General features: G+C 42.8%; 1 protein-coding gene across 13 annotated transcripts in view; it reads right to left on the bottom strand.

Moving 5' to 3' along the window:
- The window catches only part of RNF220 (ring finger protein 220), a 221,322-nt gene that overhangs the window by 30,523 nt on the left and 177,071 nt on the right, over positions 1–13,728 (bottom strand). For all 13 annotated transcript variants that reach the window (XM_086841306.1, XM_086841300.1, XM_086841304.1 and 10 more), the window contains one exon: positions 473–569. In XM_086841306.1, the coding sequence (XP_086697432.1) occupies positions 473–569 (97 nt within the window). The remainder of the gene's footprint in view (positions 1–472; positions 570–13,728) is intronic.

Raw genomic sequence — 13,728 nt, 5'->3', positions numbered from 1 at the left:
TCAAAATCTGCCTTTAATGATAGTTCTGCCTATGAACTGTCTAATGAAAAGGAAAAAAAAAAAATCCAATCTCTCTGACTGGAAGGTGAATACTGCTTACTGCACAAACCCCTTGAAAACAAAAGGGTGTCTTGTGGAAAATAAACTCAATTCCTACCCATGAAGTAGGAAAAGCTATCAATATAGAACAAACCACAAACCCAGATGGAGGAAACAGACTGTTTACAAAACAGAATAGAGAAACTCTAATCCTTTGCAATGTCTCCTATAGACTTCAAGCAGGTTGGAAGTAGTGCTGTATCAACAGCAGGATCTCAAAGGGTGTAATGGGGAACGTCTCCTAGTTCAAGTAACACGGTAACTGAAGAAGGCTGTGTCACTTCCAGTAGGGCTGGACACGGATTATCCACCATTTCCCAGGGCAGATGCACCTCTAGGTTCCCTCTCAGTAAGAGCCTTTCAAAAACGATACTGTGGTTTCCCGTATTCAAGTGTGTCGTCTCCATCCACATCCAGGTCAGCGTCGCTGTCTGGATTCTCTTTCCCGCTGCACATGATAAACCCAGAACCTGAAAGAAAATAAAACACATGGATGAGCATCTGAATTGGAAATGAAGTGTAGGAGATCTCCCAAGAAAGGTGCTACAGCATAAGTTTGCAGGCTGTCCTTCACTCTTAACAGTCTCATAAAAGCTGCCCTCTCCAAAGACTGCACAAGAACATTCACAGAAATGCTCTAACTTCCTAGATTTTATGCTCTAAATGCCCCCAACACTGAAAATGGAACATTCTTGGCTTTTAGCTCTCCACATGAATTATTTTGGAACTGAAGTCACTGTATGGGTCTCTCTCAAAGGTAGAAAAAGCAATGAAGCTAAATAGGAATGACTTATTTTTCACAGAAATAGTTAATGCAAAATCCACACTACTAGCAGGTAAGAGAAGGCCACAAGGACATTCTGAATTACTTCTTAAATCTGATGCAGAGGGCAGGCAGAGGCTAAAATACAATTAGAAACATCTTTTCCATTTTAAAATACATTTAGTCACGGCTTAGATTTTTGAAATTTAAAACATTTAAGACCAGCAAACCTGTTTCTGCAAGAGGAGAAAAAAATCTAACTTTGGTCATTAACAGCTCCTTACAAGCACTCATATGACCAAATTGCAATGCAACTCATCAAGAGTTCTGCTCTTCCAGCACAGGTGGGTCAGGCACACATCCAGCCCCAACTCCAGCAAGAAGCAACCACTTACAGTTCCACCTGAGGCTGACTATTCACCAATTCCCACTTTCTAACAATTTATACATTTACTTTGGTCCCAAGCATTTCGTAAACTGCAACCAGGCTTCTTTTAATTTAATCTGCACAAACACCTACAAAGATGAACCTTCACATGGTGTTTTCTGCCCAGGGTTTATTAATAGAAGAGAAACTACAGAAGGCATATTTACACTTCATGAGAGCTAACACTGAATATCCTCTCTCCTGTAAGACTGGATATTAAGCAAAGACCTCCTGAACCCTGGGGTGTTGGTTGCAAGGTTCCCATTTGTGTTCAGTTGTGCAACATATCTAAGCTGTTTGGGTACATTAGCTATGCAGACAGAAATGTACTCACTGCAGCTGCCTCCAGTATGCTCCTTCACTTAACACCCCTGTCCAGAGCTGGACATTTGGCTCAGACAAAGGTACCTGCTGGAGCCTGCAGGACCTGGCACATCCAGAGGGCTGGTGACCTAGGTCTGTGATAGACCAAAGAACACGTCCCAACTTCACGGATTGAAAGAGTAAGGTAGATGTCCCCTTGGCCTCGCACCAATGCCCCAAAATGACTACATTCCTGTACTGTGACTGTGGTTCAAAATACAGAATACAGGCTAAAATTATTGTAGAAGCACTGAATATTATATGCATGTCTGAAGAATGAGGACATTCCAAAACATTAGGACAGACTTTTCAGGCTTTCAGATGTCTGAGTCTGTTCATCCCACTGGGTTCTCACCAGCACACGCAACATAAGCCCAGAAGAGTGAACTATATTTCTAATGGTCTGCATCTGTGCAGACAGCAGGGCAAAGTAAAGGTCTCATTTCCAAGGATACTATGCAGACACAGCTCTCTACTGTCGCTCTCTAGGAATGGGTGCTCTCACTGATTCATTAAGCCCCCAATAAAATTTGTTTATATGAATTTGATATTTCTCTTCCCTGAATATCAAGAAGGTCCTTAACGAGTGACAACTGTAGCATGACAATGATTTTAAGACTAACCTTTCCCTAGAAGCATAAACTACCTTTTACTTCAAAGTAATTGCCAGCCTTAGTTTTTAGGAGAGGTAACACAACTAGCACCAACAATGCAGCACCCACATCTGTGCCAGGTACTGTGGGAGCCATGGCTGTAGGTCAGCCCCATGGTGTAACTGGGGCAGCCCTTTTCCAGCAGACCCCTTTCAGAGTATTTCTGAATATACATACTGGCTGCACACTGCCAGCCAACACGTGTCACAAGCTGCCTCCTCTTGCTGCAATGGCTCATCTAGTAAATCTTGACTCATTCAGTTCATCACAATGTTTGGGAGAAGATTTAGAGGGGTAAGAGAGACCTGTCAAAAAAGCTGGATAGTCTTTCAAAGCTGCTTTAAAAGTCAAGAGTGGGCGATGGGGTGGTAATTTATAGGTATGGCATTTAACCTGCAGTAACACCATCCCCTGCACCTGGCATTACTTTAGCCCATCACTTCTCAAAGGCCATAAACTTTGGACACACAGGTCTTCATTTTTCTTGTAGCTGTGGGAGACACAAATCACGCAAAGCTGGAGCTGTGACTTGGCCAGTCCCAGGAGGTGATCTGAACATTAGCCAGACAATGAATACTCAGAGCAAGTGCCTTGGTGGGGGGGAAGGTGGCCAAATGAGTGGACGTAGGTGGAACCATCCCCCGTGTTACTATCCTCTGCAAGGATGCCAAGCACACAGCAGACATGCACCTTTCCATCAATTTTGTTTCCAAGTGACTCAAGCAAACTGGTGGTTTATGGCTAGAGCTTAAGATGAGAAGATCTTACTGCAATACAGTTTACAAATATTAAGGCACCTTGACTTCAGAATCCTTGTGTCCTTGCTCTCAAGACCTTTGTATTTAAGAAAATCCCTTTTAAGTCTGGAAGGAAAATATTCCAGAGGCTTGCCTGAATATAGCTCTACTGCCTAGCTGCACTGCCAGCAGACTACTACACTTCCTAAACAGGGAGTGTACAAGGGGAGAGTTTGGACAGTATGTGTTATGATGGCAAATACACACTGGGATGATCTGAGAGAGCCTTTCAGTCAGAGAGGACGACACTGCAGAGAAGTTCATAGGTTAAAATGAGGGGCAAGGGAAAGGTAAATTTTCTTTTCTGATCAAACAAGGACTCCCAGACGGACACCTGAAGTAAGGTACAATCAGGTGATCCAACTCTGTTTTTCATTTTATACAGAATTTTTTTATGTGACCAAGTGCAGTCCACTGCAACACGGCAAAAAACCAATGATTTAGAAACTGTATGCTAAACAAAGTAACCTCCATGAATCCAAAAAATACTCTGAATATAAGTTGTGCTATCAGTTTTCTGCTGACTTCAGAAGCTGCTTTAAATAAAAAGGAAAAACAAAAGCCACAAAATATGTTTCTGATGCAAATCAATAATCTCTATAAATCTCACTACTGCTCCTGCACACAGCACGAAAAAATGGGATGCGAAGCTTGGCCCAGCATCATCTGGGGAACAAACAGCTTGCAACTGGCATCCTGTAATACCTTTTCATTCTGCAGCAGGGATTTTGAGGCCAGTTCCAGCAAGATCGGGTCTGGTGCCACAATTTCAAACTGACCCTCCTTGTCTAACTTCCTGGGGTTGCTTCCATGCACAAAGCCAGTGAAAACACCCACGCAGCTGTTCAAATATTTGACGTCTGAACTGCTTGACATTATTCATTCATCTCAGGCTCATTCAAACCAGATTTCTGGACAAGTGCTGTTATAAATGGATTAAGAAGACCACTAAATGCAAGGAAGGCCCAAAAGGATCACACCTGCTTCTCACTAACTCAGCCCAAATGTAAAGAGGGCTCACAACTTCCAGCTCCTGCTGGTGGTGTACACTGCCATCCTGGAGAAAGGAAAATGTGAAATGGAGTGCAGAGGACAGGAGCTTCCAGAAGACCCCCTACCAACTCCATTCGGGTGATCTGCAATTCAGTAGTGTGCACCGAGAACAGTGAAGGGTTCCTCCAGCAAGGCTCTGCTTCTGAAGGTCGCACAATAATTCACAGCCACCAGCAACACTGCCTAGAGCAGAGAGCTCTAAAGCCAGTGTGTTACCCAGAGGTCAATGCTCTGGACCAGAACTTTATTCCCACGTGTTAACAAAGTGAAATCCAACAACTGAAAGTTAACTTGTGAATTTTACCTAAGAATTCGTAAGAGACTGATCTGTTATTCACAGAAGCAGCTGCTACTCTTAGGAGTCACTCAAGGCCTGAGGAATGTAATTCCACATATGAATTTAAAAATGCTGCTTTTAGATGAAAAAAAGAACAAACCCAGTGCAGACTCTCCTATATCCTTCCTGGACCTTGTTGAGAATTTTTTGCTCTTGCTGTGCATTTGGTAGGAGGCAACCCCTTGTCATATGCTGCCAGCCCCAATACAATTAGCCTCCTGATGCTAAAGCAGTACAATTCTCTGACAGTCTTAATCCCAGCTGCCTCCTTAAGGACCAGACAAACAGGAGTGAACAGGCAGGTCAGAAGCTGGGGCCATTAAGCAGAGAAAAAACAAAGTTACAGCTCTGTCTCCAATCCCCATTGCTCTTGTAGCCAGGTGCTCTGACAAGCAATTCCAGCACTGGTATTGAGTGGCACCTCTATAAACCCTGTGACAGTTTGGGAGACAAACTCGCCCATCAATCAGAATGTACCTATCAACATCACTTACACAGCACTGTGTACACAGCTTTCTTTGCTTGGGATGGTCTCAGAGCAGTCTGCCTGAGCACCAATTCTAGTTACTTTCTGAAAAATTTAGGTACTCTATACAAGCAACAGTGTTTCTGAAAAACTGACTCAGTGGTCAGGAAAACAGGAAAAATTTGCATGCCTCTTAACTACTGCCATGTTCAAGCACTGGCAGGCTATAGTAATCAGCTGAGCTTGAAGGTGAAAACACTTCCCATTCTTTCCATGTACCTATTAATAATGTCTGTAGATAAATCTCACCAGAAATCCTTTCCTTCCCCGTCTTGTAAGGTATCATATCACTTTTCTTTCTCTTAAGTTGTCCCCTATGCCTAAGCATCCTCTCTGACGTCTGCACAGCTTCTCAAATCTCACTTCCTTTGTGCAGTCCTCCTGATGAGTGGTCACCTGAACAACTGTCTGGTGAATGGTGGCCCAGGTTAAGTTCAAGAGTTATTAACATGATATATAAGCAGACTTACAGAACATATAAAAAGACTTCACATTCAAGTCCCTCCTTTTCTCCATCACACTCAGCAGCAGATGGTCCAAGTGACAACATATGCTGCTTCAGGTGCTGACAGCACTGCTGGCTCCTGCACAGGCACGAGCTCACATGGGGATTGGCAGTCTTAGGGGTAGAATGGTAACACAACCAGACCACTGCACACCAAAACCCCAGCCTAATTTCATGAGCACAGGTAAGAAAGCACAGAGCTACTGTGCCCCACCTCTGCCCCTCAACTCCTACCTAGACAGATTAGTTTTGGTGACCAGCTGTTCTGTATATATTTAACTATATGTTTATATTTAATTATCACGCCAAAGAAAGACAGGGAAGAAAACCACGATGTCAGTATTATTTGCACCACCACTGTGAATGCAGCTACTAGATATTGCTCATGCAGAGGATCAAACTCATCTGGATGACTAATATTTCTCCAGTTTGGCCAAGGAATGGGAGTGTGTGTGTGAAATCTATACTGGAAATATTCTAGAAATCCCAAATTTTGTGTAAATTCCAAAAATATTTCTAAATTCAAATCCATCTCAGAGGCATAGAGCTCTACTGGGGCCTATTTTGGCTGGGAAGCAGCATTCATTCTGTTTGTAGGTAGTATACATGTGCTCAGGAAAGAAGAAGAAAAGCCTCCTATAAATCTCCAGAATTGCAGCCTTTGCTAATTACACTCCTTGCAGTGACCCCCTTCTGAACAACCTTCCTTTCCAGCACGTTCACTCTATTTTCTTATTGAAATGTCATTTATTGCCTTCTTGAAGAGTAAAAACAATGAAGGCAATAAAAGTAGTTTATGCAGACTCACGTCCAGGCCACACATACTTCCAAGAATGGCTCTAAACTGGGTTTATTTCATCTTCTCCTGAAGTATCCCAAACTAGTACTAAGAGGACAAGGTGGCATGGATGCCATTTTATTGCAAGAGACATCTGGGAAGACAGAGATAGCCACTAAAAATTCTTGAAAACAAGAGGAAGGCAAAGATGAGGCCATGTTGAACACAGGTCTTTCTACAGATCCATAATGCCTCCCAAGACTTATTTTTCAACAGGGAAATTGTTCCCCCACTTTTTCTTAGAAGCTACAGGGATAGAATAGTTCTGGTGATGTTCCCAGCCTTGTTGCAGAAAAAAAATTAAATTTAGAAGCCAAGAAAAGCTGCTTACGAAACAAGGGTTTTGTTTCTCTGGAGCCAGAACCATTTAAAGCTAAACAGTGATTTACCTGGAAAACTGACACCCAACTGCGTTGTTACAGCACACACCTGAAACAGCAGATGCATCCATCTGATGCTGTCTATTAGCTCCCACAGAGGCACAAATGGGCTGTCAGAGACCTGACTGCTTACCAGTGTGGATGCTTACAGGGATCTTTGCTAACAGATCACAGAAACAGCTGCCTTTAAGGAAAGGGGCCATATAATTTTATGACCATTACCATAATTTTGCAGCAGCATGCTGAACAAAGGGCAGGCAAGCACTGCTGTACAGGGTAAGAGCTGGCTGCTGCAAGGCTCAGGAAGAGGCTTCCCCACCCCTTGCAGCATTGAGGAGTATTCCAGAGATGTCTTTTATGCTTCTTGTAACCCATCAGGTACAGACTATGGCTGCAGAGGGGAAAACACACTCGGACCAGACCAAAGGTGTCACCTGGTTTGGCAATTCATGGCTGCCTCGTAGAGCCTCGTGCCAATGCGATACAAGAAGGTGAGAAGAGCCTCAAGTCTGTTTCAAATGCTGCTCTTCAAAACCTGGAGCTGAAGTACAAAAGCAGCAGCAACAGCCATGGTCTCTGCAGCTACAGCTCATTTTCTACAGTTAGAGAAAGGTGGATCTGAAAGCTTTTGTTCCCCTGGGGAGAGGGTGGAAACAAACAAAAAAGGAAGAGGGAGAATTAAAGTAATCTTGAATCACTAAGCAGATTCACATCACTGGATCAATAAGCACCACTGACAGGGATCACAGGAATGTCGCAACTTTGCCAATAATAAAGCAGCACAGCAGAGCTCGGAGGATGACTTTTCTAAGGCAGCCGAGCATGAAGCAGCAAGGCTGGTGAACAGCTGAAAGTGACACCCTGGCTTACAGTGGGCTGCTGCCAGTGGCGGGGCTCAATGCAGTTTGCTTTAAATAATGATGAGCACAGAGATTGTATTCATGGGGGAAAGACAACCAAGGACTGGAAAACCAAGGGCTAAATTTCATAGGCCAAACACATGTGCTGTTCCTCCCAAACTAATTCTTTTCTAGGTTGGAAAGAAGAAAGAAAAATCAGTGCTAATTTAATCAATTGATCAGTCTATTGATTGCAAAACTGGAGCTGCTAGTTAGCCATGTGCTGCAATGCCCTCAACTCTGAAACCACAAAACACACCATTGATTTCTTCCCTTCCAGCTCCAAAACAAGAAATAAAACCAGGCTTTCATGGAAAAACAACTTCCTCGTCCAGGGAGAAGATGCAAGCAAAGAAGAGAGGCCAGGAAACAGGGACAGCCGCATCTTGCGAGGTTCAAACTGAAATTAGTTACAGATGCAGTCACAGTGTCTTGTGTAAACTCTATCGATTGGGTGGCTGACAGTCTTGGGAGCCTCCATAGTAGGACAATCAATCCGGCTGCAGTGTCACCTGCCACTTTGCTGAACAGTTGACAATGCAATTATCCAGTGTGGAGGCAGGGAGTTGGCGTGTGTCAAACGCAGTTAGCCACTTTCCGGGCACTACTCGATAATGCGTTTCACCGCCGCGTGTAGGAGACGACACGCGGAGACAGGAGCTGTTTAGAGCCATTGAGACCTGTGCTCCCTTTTTCCTTTAGAAACATCTCACTGCCCCTGACTTAACAACTGTATTCTAAAATGCTATTAAAATCACGTCAATCAACTATTGTGTGCTTAAAGCTCAAGTTTGACCTGAGTGTCCAAGAAGTAGGTTGCAGTTCTAGGAAAATTGCAGACCCTTGAGGGAAAAAAATTAAAAATTTATCAGATTACTATCTTAAAGCCTGGGATTTTCAAAACCACAGCTAGCAGACCAGTAGAAAACTGGACTGCAGAGCAACTAATGTCTGAGATCTACAAAACCCGAAGTTTAAATGAACTGTCAACTGAAACCCTGTCTACTTCAAAAAATTGAGTAGTTTTAGGTGCTCTACCTGCTCCCTTACTCCCCCTGCTAATTTTCGTGGTGCTACAACTGCTTTTCTGTTTTTTTCCCTACCTCCTTCTTCTAGGAAGGGATTGACAGATGTCCATTTTCATCCCCCAACTACAACACATAATACTGTAAAATGGAGAAAATTCCACTTCTTCCTGCAGAAAACTTTTCCTATTTAGAGTGGCTGTTGGTGTTACATAAATCAACCATCAAGATTTAGTTAATTGTGCTCCTTTCAGCTAATGCATTCTAGTAGTTCGAGCATAAAAGTTAAATTCTTATATTTTTGTATGCATTCAAGTTAACAAAAATATACAATCAGCAATGAGAAATTTTAATGGCTACCCTCATCAATTTATTTTTTCCCAGTTAAAATTATTTTTACTTTGCTAAGTCCTATTGATTACTTTGTCTTCCAAAATGAACAAAATGGTGTTCCTTGAAGAATTATGTAAACTTCAAACACACATGACATTGGGCATCAATAACATGGCAGGTCATGCTGTGTTTTATGTGTAAGGCAGGAGGTTTTTTCTTCTTAAATCACATACTATTCTAATCTCCTTTTCTGGCTCTCTAGAGCCAACTTATGATATTAATATACATGACAATACTTAAGAGATATTTATTAACCACAGAATCCATCAAATTCTATATGCAGACACAAACTACAGAGAAAGAAACAGGTGCAGCCCATGCGATTACTGTATCTAACACTATGCAAACAGACTTTGTTAGCATTTTTAGATCAAGCATTACCTTATGGGCAAGTATTTGCTTTCAAATGAGAGGTGCAAATGTTAAGAGGTGGTTGGCCTACTCCATCAGACCAGCCCAAATTACTGTGCTCTTGCAATGGAGGGATTACCAGGATTACCACTTTTACAGAAAGGCTGAGTTAAGGGATATAAGTGTTCAGGAACTCAGCAGCCCACTATAAGGGGCATGAGGCAAAGGCTAAGCACTTGAGAAACATGAAATTTATACATCTTGCCCACTTGGAAGCTTACAGCAAATGGAAGTGACCAGCAGAAGGTAGCAACCCAAACATAGGAAGGATAAAATTCACAGACTGAGATGCTGGGAAAGATGCTCAGATGTACAGACACATTCACCTTAAAGAGAGACACTGATACTGGAAACATGGCAGAGAAATGCACTGAGCAGAGCTCTTGCTAAATGGGAGGAAGATTAAGAATTTCATTTCAGCGAAGATTCCCTGTGCTCTTGCATCCAAGCCAAAGTTTGCTTCAGCCTGCAGGGTAAAAGGAATGAATTCTGGCTCATCTACACAGCAGTAGCAAAGAGGATTCTAGTTACTAGTGCATTCTTCCAAAAGGCCTAAATATGCCAGTGACATCTTCCATTTCCAACAGTGTTTCTTAAGAGAAGTCACACATTTACTATTCTGCTTTCCATGCTTTTGCTGCATTTGAATAAATCAGTATATACCCTCTTACCAGTATAACCTTAAATTCAGCCTGAATCTCCTGACATGGAAAAAAAGGAAGTCTCCTTGCCTCTTGAAACTTTCCTGTATGTCTCATTATGTTTTATCTGAAAAAGAGGGCACAGCTGGCTACTAAGTAAGATTCTAAAGCAAGACTTATAAGGTTTGTCACCAGCTCTGCTACTATCTTTATAACCTTATAGAGAAGATGCTTCTCCATGCTCCAGTTTTCACATACATGTCAAACACAGATTTTAAGAGTTTTGTTGCAGAGGTCCATTTTCATGAAATTGCACAGAGAAGCACAAGTGAATTTTCCTTCTCTGTTTGAAGCTTTCTGCCAGGCAGTTACCAGACCCAAGCAGTCACTGTAATCACAAAAACCTGTTGTTAAGGTAAGAGAACTAAAAAGAATCTATTAAAATTCTGAAGTCAGGACCTTGCACATGAAAGAATGATTCTAATGCTGCAGGGATTTAGAAGGAGAACGAACTGGAGGAGGATACAGCTACTGCCCCAATGCTCTTTCTGGGACAACCAACCCACACTGGACAAAGGCTGGCCTACACACTTGCTGCTCAAACTGAAGCAGGTCTTGATTCTGTGTTGATAGAAAGCTGGTAGTGGGAGAACTGCAGTCATTTGCTAGAAACTTTTAAACATTTTAATACAGTCCTACTTTCCAGGCAGCTGCCCTAATTGTACACGACATAAGATCCAATGCAAATGGACATCCAAGGATAACTGTAGTTTGTTACAGCTTATAAAGGCTTTACCAAGTCCCTCTATGCATACACTCAGTTGTGCTGTTCTTTTCCCTTGGTAAGACATTAGCAAATAGATCCAAGCCCTTTGCTAGCTTGGAAGAAGGGCAGCATGGAGAAATAAAAAGAAATACCAGAAAAATAAAGAGAAACTTCAGAGTTAAGTAATCCCTGTGTGTTTCTCCTTCTTCAAGAGCATCACAATCTATCAGACAGATCCTTGTCATGTTGATCTTTCTTAGAAAGTATCCTTCCCTGAAAATGCCCTGCTTGCCATTTTAACATTTTCAAAGTCTTTCTCTCCTCTGTGTTATTTTTGATGCAACTGATCTGCTGAAGCAAAAGAAACTAGAAGAGCAATGGTGACTAGCTTGCTATTGCACCTAGAGGAAGGCTTTTTGGTGGGGGAGCTAGAGGGGAGATGAGGAGGACGGGGCGGGTGGAGAGAACTTAGCTACAATTCTTCAATTCTTTCATATCTAAAGAGGACAGCAATCTCTGTTCTATCAGACCGCACGGTTCGTGCTTTAAATGGTACTTGCTGCCAGCTTGCTTTCCCTGTCTCTCTCCCTTTGAAGCAGACTGGACAGCTTCCTCAAGCTGGCGTTATCACTCCCTCTAACCACTCTTGGCAGGCAATCTAATTCCCCCTGAAAAGGTCACCGCCATTTTAACTGCCTTTCAATCACATTAAGCACGCTGCCGCTCGTGCTCAGAGCACTGCGCCCGCAGCTCTCCTGACTGAGGTGCGATCGATAAACTGACATCCCGCCCAACACCCAGCTCCCCAACAGCCCCAGCCGTGCTCTCCTCCATCCCCTCTCCCGGGCAAGCTGCCTCCCGGAACGGACGGGAAGAGACCAAGTGACAAAATCCTCTCCTCAAATCTGAGGCAGCAGAAGGGAACCGCTAACCTGGCATTTACTAATCTTTGTCCCATCTGTTAAGAAACAGAAGGGTGCAAGCATCCCCCACCCCCCCGCCTTCCTTAGACCTACAGAGGCAGCAACTTCACAGGACAGTTTGCTTAGGCACCAGTCCAGACACCTTTGAAGCTGTGTTACAAAGAACAAGCCTCCCTCAAGCTTCCCTCAATGCAATCATTACCGTTATCTCTCCCCCCGAGCTGCTTTTTTTTTTGCAGTTACGAGTTATGTGTTCCACCCATCGATCCCTGTGTAAGACACTGTTTTAAGTCCTCTTGCCTTTTGACTGTGCTAAGCCGTTTAAGAGATGACAGCAGCTTCTATCAGTGTGAAGCTGATGTGATTCTTTTCAGATAAAGCACTTTTTTTCCACTTCCCCCCCTCCCTTCCCTTCTTTCAAGTAAGAAACATACACACAAAAAGAGACACTGAATCTTTCAAAGAAAAAAAAAAACCTTTTGAACTTCCCTTAGGAATTCTTTAAAGGGATAACCTTACAGTGTAAACACCGAGGGTAACGTGCATCCATTCTGGACTGGAATAGAAGAATTGCTACAAATATGTTGAGCATTAAAAAAAACCCAACAAACCCCACATCAGAGAGGAAGCCACTTGACGCTTTCACTTGAGAAGCCTTGTTGGCATCCTAAACACAGAAACTCATTAAAGATGGCATGAAATAATCCCCTGCAACAAAGAGCTTCAGAGAGAGATGATTCAGAGACATGGGGAGAGATAGTTACTGAATGTTCAGGTATTTCAAGAGAAATTTTAGTCTTGTGACACTGTACTGAGGCAGGGGAATATTTGATAATTTTATCTGTATGGTTTTACACTTTGAAGTACAAGCTTGATGTACATGGAGTTTGGTATTTCATGCTGGTATTTTTCTGTACCTACCCCCAAAGAGAACCACAAATTCTCCTACAAACCCCTAATTCAAGCAGGACCTCTGCTTAAACAAAGTGGTTCCAAACCCTATATAATTGCCAACAATCTTCATTTACACCCTGCATCCTTCCAGTTTTGGAATGCAAATTGCATGATAGCAAATGATGCTTTAAGAAGTCAGGAGGACAGCTAGAAGTACTAAACATTTCCTGACTGAAATCCTTCACCAAACCAAACAGCTTCGGAGACAACACTCTGATCCCTGCACTTCTCAGGTCATATTCATACTTGCTGCCACAGTCCGTTCTTTCCTGCCTCAGGTATGCCAAGCTGTGGCACCCAAGTAGGGTGTGCTTTGGCTCTGCTGCACTAGACCTGACTGGGGGCTTGCAGCTGTAAAACCCATAGAGAAGACAAAGAATTTCCAGCTTCTGAGACAGCCACTCAAGGCTAGCAGAGCAAGTTTTCCATGCAAGTGCTTTGGAAGCAGAAATCTTGGGAACTTTTTAAGTGAAAGTGTCAGCTTCTATGTTTTAGAACATCTTCCAGAAAATCCAAACAGTGCTGTTCATTTCCCTGATGTTTCTGTTTTTAAGAAGAAAAACCCCAAGGTCTCTCAATCTTACTCCAACTGAGAATCTGTCAAGATTTTTAATATAATCAGCAAATAATTTTCCTCATATTGAGCGTGGTATGAACCTTGTCCACTAACCAAAAATGATAAAAAGAAGCCAGGATCTGTGTAAAGTTTGAGACACTGCTGTAATGCTGCCCCAATGGACTTACGTGCAACACACACTGGCCACAGTGTCCTGCTCCCCCTTCACCCAGCTGTGACATCTCCTCAAAGCAACACACCATTAAAACTGAAATTAATGAGACACACGGCCATCTATTTTCCCCTCTGGTTTTATATATTTCCCCATGTCATCTCTTTAGACATTGGTGACATCCCTGTAGCCTGGCAAAAGCTGTCTGGCATTATAAAAGACATTTGATTTCCACATCACTGCTACT

Source organism: Cyanistes caeruleus, chromosome 9 (genome assembly GCF_971803275.1).
Source record: "Cyanistes caeruleus chromosome 9, bCyaCae1.hap1.1, whole genome shotgun sequence".
Lineage (NCBI taxonomy): Eukaryota > Metazoa > Chordata > Aves > Passeriformes > Paridae > Cyanistes > Cyanistes caeruleus.
The sequence above is the reverse complement of the archived record's forward strand: the minus strand, read 5'-3'. Positions and strand labels throughout refer to the sequence as shown.